This window comes from Hoplias malabaricus, chromosome 13, assembly GCF_029633855.1.
Source record: "Hoplias malabaricus isolate fHopMal1 chromosome 13, fHopMal1.hap1, whole genome shotgun sequence".
Classification (NCBI taxonomy): domain Eukaryota; kingdom Metazoa; phylum Chordata; class Actinopteri; order Characiformes; family Erythrinidae; genus Hoplias; species Hoplias malabaricus.
In genome coordinates this window covers 8,354,901-8,373,158 of record NC_089812.1, presented here as the reverse complement: position 1 = coordinate 8,373,158, position 18,258 = coordinate 8,354,901, and the positions used below count along the sequence as shown (strand labels likewise).

The following is an 18,258-nucleotide window of genomic DNA, read 5'->3' as shown; positions in this document are numbered from 1 at the left end:
GGACATTGGAGACACAGCTGTGTATTACTGCGCCAGAGACTCACAGTGACACAAACTAATGCACACGGTGTACAAAAACCCTCACAGTGCACCACGCATATAATCAACTATAGTTTCACTAAGAGAATTAGCCCAATGGGATCTCCTTTATAAAGCGTCATGAATGATGCTGTAATTACACCTTATTGACACACACAAACACATTTAACGATGGAAGTACAGCTGATATATTCACTGTCACAGACCAATCACATTGATACAGGTGTTTGAATCAACTTCAGGTTTTACTGCTGTCTTCAGAATTACTGCATATTTAAATGTAATTATACAAATAAATATTGAAGATAGAATATATTTACTTGATTTGTGCAGCAGTAATTCATCTGTATCAGTGAATAATTCACCATTAATGTGCTGTTACCAGACACTTCAAAGAGCAGGTCCAGAATTGGGAGATGTGCTTATTGTACTGTTTTTTTTTATTTAAGGAAACAGTTATGATGTGAGAGAAATATCTAGGAACTTCTGATTAATGTTCATTATTAACTCCATCATTTCAGCTGTAATATTTGAAATGTACTGTTCAAGCTTGTTTTATTAACAACCAGAAAAAATGTCATTCGTATTACAAACAATAGCATTAATTAAATATAATATAATGAGTGTATTTAGGAAGTGGTGATCAAATCATGAGGCTGATAATATTCCAAAAATGCACTATGGAGTATGTTATTTTTTGTATTACAACTTTATATGTAATCAATAAAAACAGCCATGTACTATGCTGTATGAAGGTGTAACAGTACGTTTTAATGTAAAAATTGATTACTTTTCACACTGCTGAAGTAAATATTGAATTTAATTTATTTTTTATAATGTGACAAGAGATGGCAAGTGTTGCTTTGTACAGTTAATGAGTTTAGTCAGTGATGATAATCTGTACACTACCATTACTACAGCCATAGGTGGCACTAAAGTCCAACAAATGATCTAAAGCTGAGCCACTGGAAATTAACAGAAAATTAAGGGCTCAAATCAAAATAAGATGTAAACTCACAGCTCAGAAAATAATTGTTATTTCACACAACACTTTTTGTCATCTACTGTTGCCTCAAGGCAACACCCCCAAAGTCCCCTGCATGCATTATATATTAAACAGTTCATCATTTCACTGATATATAATAGTAGTTGTGATATTTGAAACTCATTAATGCTGCCAAGACTCATAATTACACACAGCTTACATCAGGATAATTATTTAGACAGCAATGTTTTGTAATATATAATGGCATGACCAATGTCTGCTGAGTGAGGAGGCGTATCATAAATGTGAGAAACCTGTATTATCAAATCTATATTGTGGTGTACTGTCTACAGTTGAGCGAGTATATGAAGAAACTAATACAATTTATTAAAAGTGGACCATGGCCCATCATTGCTTTCCCTTTCTCTCTCCACCCTTCAACTTGTTGCTGTATTTCTTCAAATATTACAATAATCTTATTGAGAAATACACACTCACTAAATCACTCACTCACTCATGAACATACTCATACATGTTTATTAACTGCTCTGTATGTTTATACTTATATCAGCTGACAAAATAAATACAGAGCAGGGGTTCTTTATCTGTTCTGCTTTAAACTACTGCCCCCTACACGTCTTTAATAGTTCTGCCTCTCACAGGTCACTACAGATAAACAAATTCCAGCTCCCTCCCACTACACCTCTCTGTATTTAGGCGCCGAGAACAGAGAAGATCCCACAGCTCCAGCTTCAACCCACACACCAACCATGTTCTCTACATCTCTACTGCTCATACTGGCAGCTGCTTCCTGTCAGTTCCTCAGTAAACAACACTCAACACTATTGAGATTATGTTCATGTCCAAGATGATGAATCTGATCACTTTGTATCTCTGTGTATTTCTGATCCACAGGTGTCCAATGTGAAGTACTGACCCAGCCTGCTTCTGTGGTGGTCCGTCCAGACCAGGCTCTGGCCACTGACTGCAAGGTCTCGTATGCAGTTTCTAGCTATTGGACAGCTTGGATCCGACAGCCTTCAGGGAAAGCTCTGGAGTGGATTGGATATATACTTGGCAGTGGGAACACATTTTACAGTGATAAACTGAAAAGCAAGTTCACTATGTTTGTAGATTCAGGGACAAACACTGTAACATTACGAGGACAGAGTCTGGACACTGGGGACACAGCTGTGTATTACTGCGCCAGATACACACAGTGACACAAAGTAATGCACACGGTGTACAAAAACCCTCACAGTGCAGTTCACATGTCCAGCTAGTTTCCCTGGACAAAGAACTAGCCAAATATTTTATACTTTGTCAACAATGATGATATAATTACATGTGCATACACAACTAATAATAATAATAATAATAATAAATTGAATTTTTAAAGCGCTTTTCAGTAACCCAAAGACGCTGTTTACAATCAGATGAACACATATAGACAATCACATCCACAATCAAACAAAACAAGAGGACAAATTACACTACATAACACACAACGCTACAAAACAGGAACAAGGGTAAAAACAAACAAGGGCTAATCAAGAAACATAGAGATTAAATGCAGCCGAAAACAGGTGTGTTTTAAGTTTGGATTTGAATAGTGATAGAGATGTTGACTGCTGAATTTCTGGAGGAAGGGAGTTCCAGAAGCAAGGGGCATGTCTGGAGAAGGCTCAGTCTCCAAGACTACGCAGCTTAGAAGGGGGAGTGGTGAGTAAACCAGTTGAGGAAGATCTGAGATTAGGTGTGTATGGTTGAAGAAGGTCCGATAAGTAAGAGGGAGCTAGGTTATTGAGAGCTTTGTAGGTGAGAAGGAAGATTTTGAACTGAATACGATATTTAACAGGAAGCCAGTGGAGGTTGTGGAGAACTGGGGTGATGTGGTGGTGGGACCGGGTGTGGGTGAGGAGAAGGGCAGCAGAGTTCTGGACCATTTGGAGTTTATGTAGTAGTGAGGAGCTAATGCCAGAAAGAAGAGAGTTACAATAGTCAAGACGGCTGGAGATGAATGCATGAATGAGGCGTTCAGAAGCAGACTGGGAAAGAGAAGGACAGATTTTAGCAATGTTGCGAAGGGGAAAGAATAAGGTTTTTATGATGGAACTAACATGGGAATGAAACGTAAGTGAAGAGTCAAGGGTGACACCAAGATTTCGGACCACAGTGGAGGGCGACAGGGTGACATCATCAATCGAGAGTGTGAGGGAGCCAGTTTTATTGAGGGTAGATTTGGAGCCAATGAGGATTAGGTCAGTTTTATTACTATTAAGCATCAGTGAATGTTGTGTCATCCAGTGCCTGATTTTTGAGAGACATAGTTCAAATTTGGAGAGTGTTGGGTCGTTGAAAGAATTAGTCCGGAGGTAAATCTGTGTGTCATCAGCGTAACAGTGAAAATCAAGATTGAAATGACGGATAATATGGCCGAGGGGAAGTATATAGACAATAAACAGTAATGGGCCAAGGACAGAGCCTTGTGGGACCCCTTGTGAGATGGATGAAATGGTTGAACTATGTCCAGAAAGTGTGACAAATTGTTTTCGATCTGTTACGTAAGATATAAACCAGTCAAGGGCAGAACCAGTGACACCCAGCTCATGCAGTATTAATGTTAACACGTGTAATCACCTTTGTTTTACAGTTATACTTCTGTAACAGTAAATAAATATTTTCTGCCTCTAAATGGCTTATGATATTAAAATTTAACATTAGAACACCAAAACACATGTTAAAAGAAAAGCATTCCAAAGCCTACAATGTCTAGTCTGCAGAATTTCATTTTACACTGTAGAAATAAACATGGAAATTTCAAATTTACTGTATGAGAAGAGAGTGCAAATGTTGATTCATACAGTGATGATGATCTGTTGTGTTTCCATTACAATAAATACAACATTAGGTGGCGCTACAGTTCAGCAAATGAGCTACCAGGTGTTAACAGTAAACTGAGGACTCACCTCCACAAAGAAATAAACACAGCTGAATTCCCTTTTAGAATTTAATCCTAAAGTAATTAATCTAACTTCACTCTTTGAATTATTTTTTTAAAACAAATAAAAACATCTGGCCACATGACACTGGACGTTAGGCTTCACATTGCCTTTGCCATTTGTGGCTGTAGAAACATGTTTAAAACACTACGTTTAGTGGAGTATGATGATTGTTGGTGGGTTGTGTCTGTGTTGGATTATTCATATGAACTTTGGCATCATGAAACATTTTTAAAAAGTGCATACAGGTGTACAGTGGTCACATGGCAGCCTAGGGTTTGATTCCCAGCTCGGCCAGCAATATCTCACTACATGTAATAAAAGACTGTTAACACTGTATTAGCCTAACATTACAAAGTTGCTCTGAGTAAAACTGTCTCACAAATGTCATATGTAATGAAGCATCAACTGCAAAAGTTTGGGAACACGTTTAATTTTAGCACCAAATGTATGTAATGTAAAAATGGAGATAAGATGCATGTGTATGCAGATATATGCAAACCCTTCACCTCTTTCTGTTATATAAGGAAGGTCTGTGTGTGTTGGTGAGGAGGAGAAGAGCATCTTCACAAACCAATGATGATTTCCTCAGTGTTTCTGATGCTGTTAATAGCAGCTGCATGTGGTAAGTCTGTGTGGCGTCTCAAATTAAAAACAGCAGCTGGAGATCCAGCTGTTTCCAGTGGCTGTGTGTATTGATAGATACAGAGCACTGTAAATAATTCAACACTATGCACTGTTCTTCTTCTTCTCAGGTGGGGTGGACAGTGTGGAGCTTACCCAGTCGTCCTCAGTGGTCATAAAACCTGGAGAATCATTCTCCATCTCCTGTAAGATCTCCGAGTCCAGCTACTGCATTCATTGGATACGGCAGCCTGCTGGAAAAGCTCTGGAATGGCTCAGATATCTGTGTAACAGTGGTAGCACTAATACTAAAGACTCAGTGAAGAGCAAGATCAGTTTCAGCCAGGACACTTCCATCAGCACAGTGAACTTACGAGGCCAGAACTTTCAGCCTCAGGATACAGCTGTGTATTACTGTGCTGAGAGTCACATTGTTTAAAACAGACAGCAGACCTGAACAAAAACACCCTCCACTACTCTCAGCAAGCACAACACACTCTGTTCCATCTTTCACACAATGCATAATCTCCATTACATTATATTTAATTTAAACCTAGTTTTATTGCTAAATTAATTGATTTTCACACAACACTTTGTCTACACCACAGTTTCCTCAAGGTGCACATCCCCCTGTACACACTGTATATTACACAGTCTATTATTTCAATGACCTTTGGTAATAATTGTTATGTTTCCCATCAGCTATAATCCCAGATTTTTAGCCAAGCTGGATCTCTAAATGATATTTTGTTAACTTGCATACAGTGGCCTGGATTTTTGGGAGATTCTGTACTAAATTCATTTTAAACATGGCTGCTCTTATGTGGGACACACACTTTATGGAGCATGTAGAGATTTATTTAAGGACAACACTGCAATTATTTTTGAGTGTATAGTAGACATATACAAATGATATAGTAACGTTTGTTATATATTTGTGAAATACATATTTCATTGAATGATCTGTGGATAATGAGCTGGGGTTCTCAGGCTCTCCACTGGGGAACTGAACTGAGGTCTTCTGTGTGGAAAGCAGTGTTACCCACTAACTGTCTGCAAAAAACTTTGCATGTACAAAAGTGTCATGGTGCAGATGCAGTGGTAAACAGCTGATGATCAGTCGCTGAGATGTGCATGAAATAAAATCAAGATTACTATAACAACTAATAATATTCATAATCAGGGTGAAAGCCAAGCTCAGTGTAGACAGGGGTCCACAGCTCCAGTCCTGAAGGGCCAGTGTTAAGCGAAGTTTGTTGATCCCCTGCTAACACACACCCAGTAAGCCTCCCAAACCCTGCTGGACACAGACTCTCCAGCTGTTGAGATGAGAAAGGATTCTGCACAAAAAATTTTCAGCCAGAGCCACTAGGGGTCAGTGCAGTAACTTCAGGGATATGAAACTCAGACTGAATAAAGTATGAAGAAAGATTCCTGTATGCAAATGTTCACTTGTGGCTTTAGATTTAAAACAAGGATGAGACTATTCATCTGTTCAGAGAAGATCCCACAGGTCCATCATCATCATGTTCTCTTTGTCTCTACTGCTCCTGCTTTCAGCAGCTTGCTGTGAGTTATTCAGTAAATAATATATTTCATTTTAATGATATCCAGTTTTAACACAATAAAGAGTAGATTTTTGCAGCTGTGGGAAAAAAATATGAATTTCCAACTTTTAAATTATTTCTACTGGCCTGGTCATTTTTCAGAGATGTTTGATACAATGTAAACGACAGTTTTCTAAATCTATATCATGAGAAGAATAGACATGCAGTGTTTGTTTTTCTGATCCACAGGTGTCCACTGTGAAGAACTGACCCAACCTGTTTCTGTGGTCATCCGTCCAGACCAGGCTCTGATCATCGACTGCAAGGTCTCGTATTCAGTCACTGGCTATTGGACAGGTTGGATCCGACAGCCTTCAGGAAAAGCTCTGGAGTGGATTGGACATTTCTATGTTGGTGGGAGCCCAGTTTACAATGATAAACTGAAAAGCAAGTTCAGTATCTCTGGGGATTCAGGGACGAAGACAATAACATTACGAGGACAGAGTCTGGACACTGGGGACACAGCTGTGTATTACTGCGCCAGAGACTCACAGTGACACAAACTAATGCACCCGCTGTACAAAAACCCTCACAGTGCACCACACATATAATCAACTATAGTTTCACTAAGAGAATTAGCCCAATGGGATCTTCTTTATAAAGCGTCATGAATGATGGTGTAATTACACCTTATTGACACACACAAACACATTTAACGATGGAAGTACAGCTGATATATTCACTGTCACAGATCAATCACATTGATACAGGTGTTTGAATCAACTTCAGGTTTTACTGCAGTCTTCAGAATTACTGCATATTTAAATGTAATTATACACAAATAAATATTGAAGATAGAATATATTTACTTGATTTGTGTATCAGTAATTCATCTGTGTCAGTGAATAATTCACCATTAATGTGCTGTTACCAGACACTTCAAAGAGCAGGTCCAGAATTGGGAGATGTGCTTATTGTACTGTTTTTTTTTTTTATTTAAGGAAACAGTTATGATGTGAGATAAAAGTCTAGGAACTTCTAATTAATGTTCATTATTAACTCCATCATTTCAGGTGTAATATTTGAAATGTACTGTTCAAGCTTGTTTTATTAACAACCAGAAAAAATGTCATTCGTATTACAAACAATAGCATTAATTAAATATAATATAATGAGTGTATTAAGGAAGTGGTGATCAAATCATGAGGCTGATAATATTCCAAAAATGCACTATGGAGTATGTTATTTTCTTACTACAACTTTATATGTAATCAATAAAAACAGACATGTACTATGCTGTATGAATGTGTAACAGTATGTTTAATGTAAAAAAAGGATTTACTTTCACGCTGCTGAAGTAAATATTGAATTTTATTTTTTTTTATGTATTGTGACAAGAGATGGCAAGTGTTGCTTTGTACAGTTAATGAGTTTAGTCAGTGATGATAATCTGTACACTACCATTTCTACAGCCATAGGTGGCACTAAAGTCCAGCAAATGATCTAAAGCTGAGCCATTGGAAATTAACAGAAAATTAAGGGCTCAAATCAAAATAAGAAATAAACTCACAGCTCAGAAAATAATTGTTATTTCACACAACACTTTTTGTCATCTACTGTTTCCTCAAGGCAACACCCCCAAAGTCCCCTGCATGCATTATATATTAAACACTTCATCATTTCACTGATATACAATAGCAGTTGTGATATTTGAAACTCATTAATGCTGCCAAGACTATTAATAATTACACACAGCTTACATCAGGATAATTATTTAGACAGCAATGTTTTGTAATATATAATGGCATGACAAATGTCTGCTGAGTGAGGAGGCGTATCATAAATGTGAGAAACCTGTATTATCAAATCTATATTGTGGTGTACTGTCTACAGTTGAGTGAGTATATGAAGAAACTAATACAATTTATTAAAAGTGGACCATGGCCCATTATTGCAGTAACTTCAGGGATATGAAACTCAGTCTGAATAAAGTATGAAGAAAGATTCCTCTATGCAAATGTTCACTTGTGGCTTTAGATTTAAAATAAGGATGAGACTATTCATCTGTTCAGAGAAGATCCCACAGGTCCATCGTCATCATGTTCTCTGCGTCTCTACTGCTCCTGCTTTCAGCAGTTTGCTGTGAGTTATTCAGTAAAGAATATCCATCCATCCATCCATTATCCACCGCTTATCCGGATCCGGGTCGCGGGGGAAGCAGTCGGAGCAAAGAAACCCAGACCTCCCTCTCCCCAGCCACTGCCTCCAGCTCCTCCGGGGGTATACCGAGGCATTCCCAGGCCAGTCGAGACATGTAGTCTCTCCAGCGTGTTCTTGGTCTGCCCCGGGGCCTCCTCCCCGTCACCAGGAAGGCGTCCAGGAGGCATCCGAACCAGATGCCGGAACCACCTCAACTGGCTCCTCTCGACATGGAGGAGCAGCGGCTCCACTCAGAGCATCTCCCGGATGTCAGAGCTCCTAACCCTGTCTCTAAGGGTCCAGACACCCTGCGGAGAAAACTCATTTCAGCCAATTGTACCCGTGATCTCGTTCTTTCGGTCACCACTCAAAGCTTGTGACCATAGGTGAGGGTTGGGACGTAGATTGAACGGTAAATCGAGAGCTTTGCTTTTCTGCTCAGCTCTCTCTTCACCACAATGGACCGGTACAGAGCCCGCATTACTGCTGATGCTGCCCCGATCCGCCTGTTAATCTCACGCTCCATCTTTCCCTCACTCGTGAACAAGACCCCGAGGTATTTAAACTCCTCCACTCGAGGCAGGATCTCACTTCCAACCTGGAGAGAGCACTCCACCCTTTTCTGACTGAGTACCATGGACTCGGACTTGGAGGTGCTGATCCTCATCCCTACTGCTTCACACTCAGCTGCAAACTGGTCCAGCAAGAGGAGGTCCCAGCTCGATGAAGCCAACAAGACCACATCATCCGCAAAAAGCAGACATGGAATCCTGAGACCACCAAAACGGACACCCTCCGCCACTTGGCTACGCCGAGAAATTCTGTCCATAAAAATTATGAACAGAACCGGTGACAACGGCCAGCCCTGATGGAGTCCAAATCCAACTGGAAACTAGTCGAACTTACTGCCAGCCATACGAACCAGACTCCTGCTCTGTTTATACAGGGACTGGATGGCTCGTAGCAAAGAGCGCAGTACCCCATACTCCCTGAGCACCCCCCACAGAATACCCCGAGGGAGACGGTCGAGTGCCTTCTCCAGATCCACAAAACACATGTAGACTAGTTGAGCGAACTCCCATGCCCCCTCCGGGATCCTAGCGAGGGTAAAGAGCTGGTCATGTGTTCCATGACCGGGGCGGAATCCGCATTGTTCCTCCTGGATCCGAGGTTCAACTATCAGTCGGACTCTCTTCTCCAGTACCCCCGCATAGACCTTACCGGGGAGGCTGAGGAGTGTGATCCCCCTATAGTTGGAACACACCCTCCGATCCCCCTTTTTAAAAAGGGGAACCAAAACCCCAGTCTGCCAGTCCAGAGGCACTGCCCCCGACGTCCACGCGATGGTGCAAAGACGTGTCAGCCAGGACAGTCTCACAACATCCAGAGCCTTGAGGAACCCAGGGCAAACTTCATCCACCCCCGGAGCCCTACCGCCAAGGAGTTTCCCTATCACCTCAGCCCCAGTGATAGACGAGCCCCCCCTGGGGTCCCCAAACTCTGCTTCCTCGGCGGAGATGTGCTGGTGGGATTGAGAAGATCCTCGAAGTATTCTTTCCACCGCCTAATGATGTCCCCAGTCGAGGTCAACAGTTCCCCACCCCCACCATATACAGTGTTGGTGGAAAACCGCTTTCCCCTCCTGAGTCACCTGATGGTTTGCCAGAAACTTCTCGGAGCCGACCGAAAGTCGTTTTCCATGTTCTCACCGAACTCCTCCCACACCAGAGTTTTTGCCTCAGCGACAGCCGAACCCGCGAGCCGCTTGGCTCCCCGGTACCTGTCGGCTGCCTCCGGAGTCCTCCGAGCCAACCAGGCTCGATAGGACTCTTTCTTCAGCTTGACAGCCCCCCTCACCCGGGGTGTCCACCACCGAGTGCGGGGATTGCCACCCTGACAGACACCGACAACCTTGCAGCCACAGCTCCGTTCAGCCGCCTCAACAATGGAGGTCCGGAACATGGCCCACTCGGACTCAATGTCACCAGCCTCCCCCGGGACACAGTCGAAGTTCTGCCAGATGTGCGAGTTGAAGATCTTTCTGACAGGTTCCTCTGCCAAATGTTCCCAGCAAACCCTCAGCACGCGTTTGGTCCTGCCAAGTCTGTCCGGCATCCTCCCCCGCCATCTGATCCAACTCACCACAAGGTGGTGATCAGTTGACAGCTCAGCACCTCTCTTCACCCGAGTGTCCAGAACATATGGCCGCAGGTCCGATGATACGACTATAAGGTCGATCATCAAAACGCGGCCTAGGGTATCCTGATGCCAGGTGTACTTGTGGACACCCTTATGCTCGAACATGATGTTCATAATGGACAAACTGTGACGAGCACAGAAGTCCAATAACTGAACACCACTCGGGTTCAGATCAGCGGGGCCGTTCCTCCCAATCACGCCCCTCCAGGTCTCACTGTCATTACCCACGTGAGCGTTGAAGTCCCCCAGCAGAACAATGGAGTCCCCAGAATGAGCGTTCTCCAGCACCCCCTCTAGGGTCCCCAAGAAGGCATGGTATTCTGAACTGCTGTTCGGTGCATAAGCACAAACAACAGTCAGAGCCCGTTCCCCAACCTGAAAGTGCAGGGAAATAACCCTCTCGTCCACAGGGGTAAACCCCAACATACAGGCGCTAAGCCGGGGGGCTATGAGTAAGCCCACTCCTGCCTTACGCCTCTCACCCTGGGCAACTCCAGAGTGAAAGAGCATCCAACCCCTCTCAAGGAGATTGGTTCCAGAACCCATACTTTGTGTCGAGGTGAGCCCAACTATATCTAGCCGGTATCTCTCAACCTCGCGCACCAGTTTCAGTAACCGAGGATCAGAAAGCCAGGGCCCCCGACCCTGGCTGCCACCCAATCCGCAATGCACCAGACCCGAATTACTACCTCTCTAAAAAAACTATGGAGTGGATCAGATATACCTATGTTGGTGGGAGTGATTATTTCAATGATAAACTGAAAACCAAGTTCAGCATCTCTGGGGATTCAGGGACGAACACAATGACATTACAAGGACAGAATCTGGACACTGGGGACACAGCTGTGTATTACTGCACCAGAGGCTCAAAGTGACACAATTTAATGCACATGGTGTACAAAAACCCTCACAGTGCAGTACACATAAGCTTAACTAGTTTCACTGGACAAAGAACCAGCCAAACAGGTCCCACTTTATACTGTCATTGATAAATGGGTATCTACACCCTTACAGAACATATAACAATGAGTTCATAATGTTTTTATACAACCATTATTAATTTTATAACATGTGTAATCACCTTAGTTGTTCTACAGTTAAGCTTCAGTAATAAGTTTATAGTTGCTACATGTGTTTAGTTAATGTGTGACTGCACAGTTATTAGAGGAGATATTTTTTCAAATACTATTAAATACAATCCGGATCATGATACAACAACTACTTATTTGTTCATCATTGCCTTGTTTGATGTAAAGAATTCAATTTGATGGAGGAAAAGTCTGGAATTAGAAGGAAAGTGTAGGAAGTGTATTCATAATTGTTTTTAGTTGCATTTTTTCAGTAATGCTTATATTTAACATTTTCATTTAAGCTTCTATTAGTTCAAATGATCAGTTCACATATTTCATTTAGTCAATTAATAAAAACGTGGAAAAACATGTGATAAAGTAATGTTATAGAAAACATGCATACTCTAATGAACACCTGGGATGTTGATGATCAAACCATGAGGCAGTTAATGAACAGCACTTTTCTGGATGTTTTAATTATGTAATAACAATATAACTATTGAAGAACTTAGAAGACCCATGCATTTTATGTGTGTAGTGAGGTACTCTATTTTATTTGCAATTTAATAACATATTTTGCCCTTAATATATATACAGTCTAGTGTAGTTGATGCAAACCACCTCATGGAATGGTTTTGAAACTCACTCACTGCCACTTACTCACATACATACTTATGCACATTTAAGGACTGCTCCATATCTTGACACTTATCAGGTGAAGAATAAAACAGAGTGGAGACTCCTAACGTGTTCTAAACTACTGCTCTCTATTCCATGCTTTAAATAGTTTTGCCTCACACAGATCACTGCAGATAAGCAAATACCAGCTTCCTCCTACTACACCTCTCTCTTTTTTAAAGTGTGGAGAACAGAGAAGATCCCACAGCTCCAGCTTCAACCCACACTTCAACACCAACCATGTTCTCTACATCTCTACTGCTCCTGCTGGCAGCTGCTTCCTGTCAGTTCCTCAATAAACAACACTCAACACTATTGAGATTATTTTCATGTCCAAAATGATGAATCTCATCACTTTGTATTTCTGTGTATTTCTTATCCACAGGTGTCCACTGTGTAGAACTGACCCAGCCTGCTTCTGTGGTGGTCCGTCCAGACCAGGCTCTGACCATCGACTGCAAGGTCTCGTATTCAGTTTCTAGCTATACTACAGGTTGGGTCCGGCAGCCTTCAGGAAAAGCTCTGGAATGGATTGGATATATCAGCAGTAGTGGGGGCACAGCTTACAATAACAAACTAAAAAGCAAGTTCACTATCTCTAGAGACACTGGGACAAACACAATAACATTACGAGGACAGAGTCTGGACACTGGGGACACAGCTGTGTATTACTGCGCGGGTGAGACACAGTGACACAGACTAATAAACACGGTGTACAAAAACCCTCACAGTGCAGTGCACAAACTATTTTCCCTGGACCATGAACTACTTTATATTTTGTCATCATTTTTCTAATTACTTTTTTACAACACATACAAGAAGTTTGATGTTATTACATGTTTTTACAGAACTAATATTAATGTTCAAACGTGTCATCACCTTAGTTGTTCTACAGTTATATATCTGCAACATCAAATAAATATTTGTTGCTCCTAAGTTACTTATGATATTATAAATAAACCATCCCAAAGCCTGTAGTGTTTCATTTCACACGGCAGAAGCAAATACTAAATTTTGAAATTTGCTAATGACAAGACACTGCAAATGTTGATACAAAGAGTCCGGGTTTGTTCAGTGATCAAAATCAGTTGTGTGTATACATTACCATTATTACAACTACAGGTGGCGCTAAAATCCAGCAAATGATATAAAGCAGAGCAAGCAGACCTTCATGGTAAACTAAGGGCAAACCCCAAGAATGAAGTAAACTTGCAGCACAGTTTCCTTTAGATTGTACTGAATAATTTATTAAATAATTGTGAACTGAACTGTGGATGTATTTTAACTGAATGTCCACTTCATATCCAACATACTTCCAGGGAATCCAGAATTGGAATCAGGAACAACACTCCACTGCTCATAGATAATAATCCCAACTGTTTGAAATTTTAACAAGGGTGAATAATATTTTACTATTTTAATATTTTTAATTACATTAAGTTTGATTCATTTTACATTTCAAATGATTAATGTTAATTATTATATAATTATAATAAATACACTATAATGGAAATTAACATTTTAAGTGAATTAATATAAAAGAAAAATAAATCTTCTGGGTTAAACAGAGTAGGTTTTTACACAAATTGTTTGGCACACATTTCATTTGAAGTTTAGTTACACTGTGTTTATTACCATTTGTGCCTATAGAAGCAAGTATAAAATAATAGAGGGGTGTATAATGGGATGTTGGTAGGATGGTGGTTGTTGGGCTATTTGTCTGAACTATGGGATTATAATTTATTAAAAGTGCATAGAGTAGTACAGGGGTCACATGGCAGCCTGAGGGTTGACTCCCAGCTCGGGCAGGAATATCTCACTACATACAGAACAAGACCAAACCCCTAATATTGCATTAGCCATCAGTTTTAAACTTGCTCTAGGTAAAATTGTTCAATGAATGTGAGGAATGTAATGCAGCAGCAACTCTGTTATTTGGGAGTCCAGTGTGTTTAATGTAAACATGGCGAAATGATACACGTGTATGCAGATATATGCAAATCCTCCACCTCCTCTTCTTATATAAGGAAGGTCTGTGTGTGTTGGTGAGGAGGAGAACAGCATCTTCACAAACCAATGATGATCTCCTCAGTGTTTCTGATGCTGTTAATAGCAGCTGCATGTGGTAAATCTGTGTGACATCTCAAATTAAAAACAGCAGCTAGAGATCCAGCTGTTTCCAGTGGCTGTGTGTATTGATAGATACAGTGCACTGTAAATGATTCAACACCATGCACTGTTGTTCTTCTTCTCAGGTGGGGTGGACAGTGTGGAGCTCACACAGCCATCCTCAGTGGTCATAAAACCCGGAGAATCCTTCTCCATCTCCTGTAAAATCTCAGAGTCCAGCTACTGCATTAACTGGATACGGCAGCCTGCTGGAAAAGCTCTGGAATGGCTCGGGTATCTTTGTAACAGTGGTAGCACTAATACTAAAGACTCAGTGAAGAGCAAGATCAGTTTCATTCAGGACACTTCCATCAGCATGGTGTACTTACGAGGCCAGAACTTTCAGCCTCAGGACACAGCTGTTTATTACTGCGGCAGAGAGTCACAGTGTTTAAAACAGACAGCAGACCTGAACAAAAACACCCTCCACTACTCTCAGCAACACAACACACTCTGTTCCATCTCTCACACTTCATGTGGTTATTAGGCCTGGGGGGTCTTTGACAATCTCCTGTAAGATTTCAGGATATTCCTTGAGTGACACCTCTAAAGCGCCTTCATGGATACGTCAAACTGAAGGAAAAGGTCTTCATTGGTATGATCCATGCTGGTGGAAGCACAGACTACAAAGATTCCCTCAAGGCAAAGCTCAGTATCTCCAGAGAAATGACCAGCAGCACTGTGTTTCTGAACGGACAGAACCTGGACACCGCAGGCACAGCTGTGTATTACTGCGCTCGCTACACACCACCCGTACAATAACGTATGACAACAACAACACCAGAGTTTGCTGAACTCAATATTCAGTAGAGTTTTACAGTCTCTGAAAAATTCTTATGAAACCTGTGTTGGGTCCAGTTTTTAGAATATTCTGAAACTACCACAAAAACTGTCTTTCAAAGTGTGTGATTAGCTCCAACACACACACACACACACACACAAAATCCCAGACTATTCATTTCTGCTTTTCATTTTTGTATGTGTTTTCATATATTTATATTTATTCATTTCCCAATCTGAATGTAAGCAGAATATGAACTTCTTTGTTCAGTAACTGAGGTGTATTTCACATATAACAATAAAACTTATGAATAAACCAAATAGTTTCTGAAGTATTCTTTGGAAAATCTGTCCAATAAATCTAATATTCTGAATATTCCCAACTGATGACTCGAAGCAGATGTACTTAGAAAATAAGAAGTAATAATTATTAAACTGAGAAATTATCACTAATGAGAACACAGGAAGGAAATAAAGTGAAAGCATGAGACACAGGATTATCTGAGAACACAAACACAAGCAGCTTTTATGTATATTTCATATATTATATATCTATTATGTAGTGGTACTCTCCTTTAATGTTGCTGTATCCTTGTTTCTTGTCTTTCAGAAAAGGATTAAAAAAAAAAAAAGTTTTATTTTTACTTATATTCTGTGTTCAGATTTTATTTTTACAAACAGTTTCATTCTTAATTTATCCAAAAGGTAGAAACTTTTATTAAAATGCAGATGTCACATTTAAGCTTTGCTTTTTGTTTGTAAATAAACAGGAAATACAAAAATATAAGCCGCCAATCAGCTATCAGTGAGTTCAGATTCACTGTGGTCTTCAGTGTTTTAAACAACTAATCACCAGCGAGATGTTCACAAGGACTAAACTTCTGAAGTATGACCTATATGCAAAATAAGAGCCCTGCACTCAGATATATTTGTGGATAATACACACAGACATAATCACACACACACACTTGTACAAACACACTGCAGGAAATATGCTTCAGTGTACATTTTCAGGCACTTTTAGAGCAATCTTGGACTGGACAGTTCTACTCTTGCTGGCCACTTCACCGTGTAAGTGGACACTCATCGCTGCTGTCAAAGAAAAAAACTGAAATGGGATGTAAAAGCTTTGTTAATAATAATATTACTACATCAAGCCGTTTTAGACTATTGTTATTCGACCATGTTGGTGGTAGTGAGGTCAAAATGTGATTAATAAATATGCTTCTTCTTCTCAGATGTCCATGGCATCAGTCTGAGCTCGTCTCCTGATCAGGTGAAGTCTCCTGGACAATCAGTGAAGATTTCCTGTCAAATCTCTGGCTATGACCTCAGTGGCTGGGGAACTGGTTGGATCAGACAACCTCCAGGAAAAGCCATGGAGTGGATTGGGATCATCTGGGGTGGTGGATCTATAGACTCTGGCTCTTCCTTTAAGAATCGCTTCACAATATCCAGAGACACCAGCAGCAACGTGCTTTTCTTAGACATCAGCAGCTTGGAGACTGGGGACACGGCTGTTTATTACTGCGCCAGACAGACACAGTGGTACAGCTGTGTGAGAGCACTGTACAAAAACTTATGAAAATCTGTCTTAGTCCAGATCGAGTTTTTGTTAAAGCTGGAACTTTCCTCCAAGATTCATTAATATCATTAATTATTAACGACAACAATGTTTATGTTTTCAGGTCTCATTTGAGTTGGAAAATTTATCTCCAATATTTACATAGGAATTAATCAATGTGTAAGTGTCAGTGGCCCCTTGTTTTTGTTTAATGTTCCAGTAGGTGGCACCACACTTTCAAAAAAGAAAGAGACAGGATGTGGCTGAGTTCTCAGGTATTAAGACAGAGTGAGGAAAGATTGATTTGTGATAGAGAACTGTTTGGTTCAAACTTTCACTAACAGCAAGTGTGAGGTACCAGCTGCAGGGAACTGAGAGTAAAATGACATCATGTAGAGAATCCAAGCTTGTGTCTGTGTCTGTAACAGCTCTAACACCTTACCATCGAAGCTGAATTCACTGATTATACATGAAGTATCTACAAATGTTTGGGCACATTGTTACAGTCTGTTACAGGAAGTTAAATGTATGCACATATGTAGGTGTATTTTTTCCTGAAAATGTTGCTTCTTACATCTGTTGAAAACAAACAGTGGGTGTTCTAACATGTTCTGTGTTAAGCTACTGACCCCTACTGTACATTTTAATTAGCTTAGCTTCTCATGGGTCATTATATTAACAAATACCAGCTTCCTCCCACTGGAAATATGTGTATTTAGGAGATTAGACTCTCTCTATTAAAGTATGGAGAACAGAGAAGACCCCACAGCTCAAGCTTCAACCCACACTTCAACACCAATCATGTTCTCTACATCTCTACTGCTCCTGCTGGCAGCTACTTCCTGTCAGTTCCTCAGTAAACAACACTCAACAATATTGAGGTTTTGTTTATGTCAAAGATGATGAATCTAATCACTTTGTATTTCTGTGTATTTCTGATCCACAGGTGTCCACTGTTATGAACTGACCCAGCCTGCTTCTGTGGTGGTCCGTCCAGACCAGGCTCTGACCATTGACTGCAAGGTCTCGTATTCAGTATCTTGGACAGCGTGGATCAGGCAGCCTTCAGGAAAATCTCTGGAGTGGATCGGACGTATTGATAGCACTGGGGGCACTCACTTCACTGATGAACTAAAAAATAAGTACACTATCTCTAGAGACACTGGAACAAACACAATAACATTACGAGGACAGAGTCTGGACACTGGGGACACAGCTGTGTATTACTGCGCAAGAGAGAGAGACTCACAGTGACACAAACTAATGCAAAAACCCACAGCCGAGTCAAGTTCCTCACTATTTTATACTTTTCCAATTCACCCAGACGTTAAAGAACGTGGGTCGTGGTCAAAGTGCTGCTAAAACAACAGACTCTGAAGACTGAGACTATAGTGTTGATCAT

The 18,258-nt window shown here is 40.8% G+C and overlaps 2 gene segments (V, D, J or C); both read left to right on the top strand.

Annotated features, from left to right (window-relative positions):
- The first annotated feature begins 2,694 nt into the window (after nt 1-2,694).
- On the top strand, nt 2,695-5,089 carry LOC136664442 (immunoglobulin heavy variable 4-59-like). The segment is given in 2 exon segments: nt 2,695-2,746; nt 4,782-5,089. Coding segments are annotated over 2 exon segments (360 nt in total).
- A 7,494-nt stretch (nt 5,090-12,583) lies between these two features.
- LOC136665292 (immunoglobulin heavy variable 4-59-like) lies at nt 12,584-13,036 on the top strand. The segment is given in 2 exon segments: nt 12,584-12,626; nt 12,729-13,036. Coding segments are annotated over 2 exon segments (351 nt in total).
- Nucleotides 13,037-18,258: the final 5,222 nt, after the last annotated feature.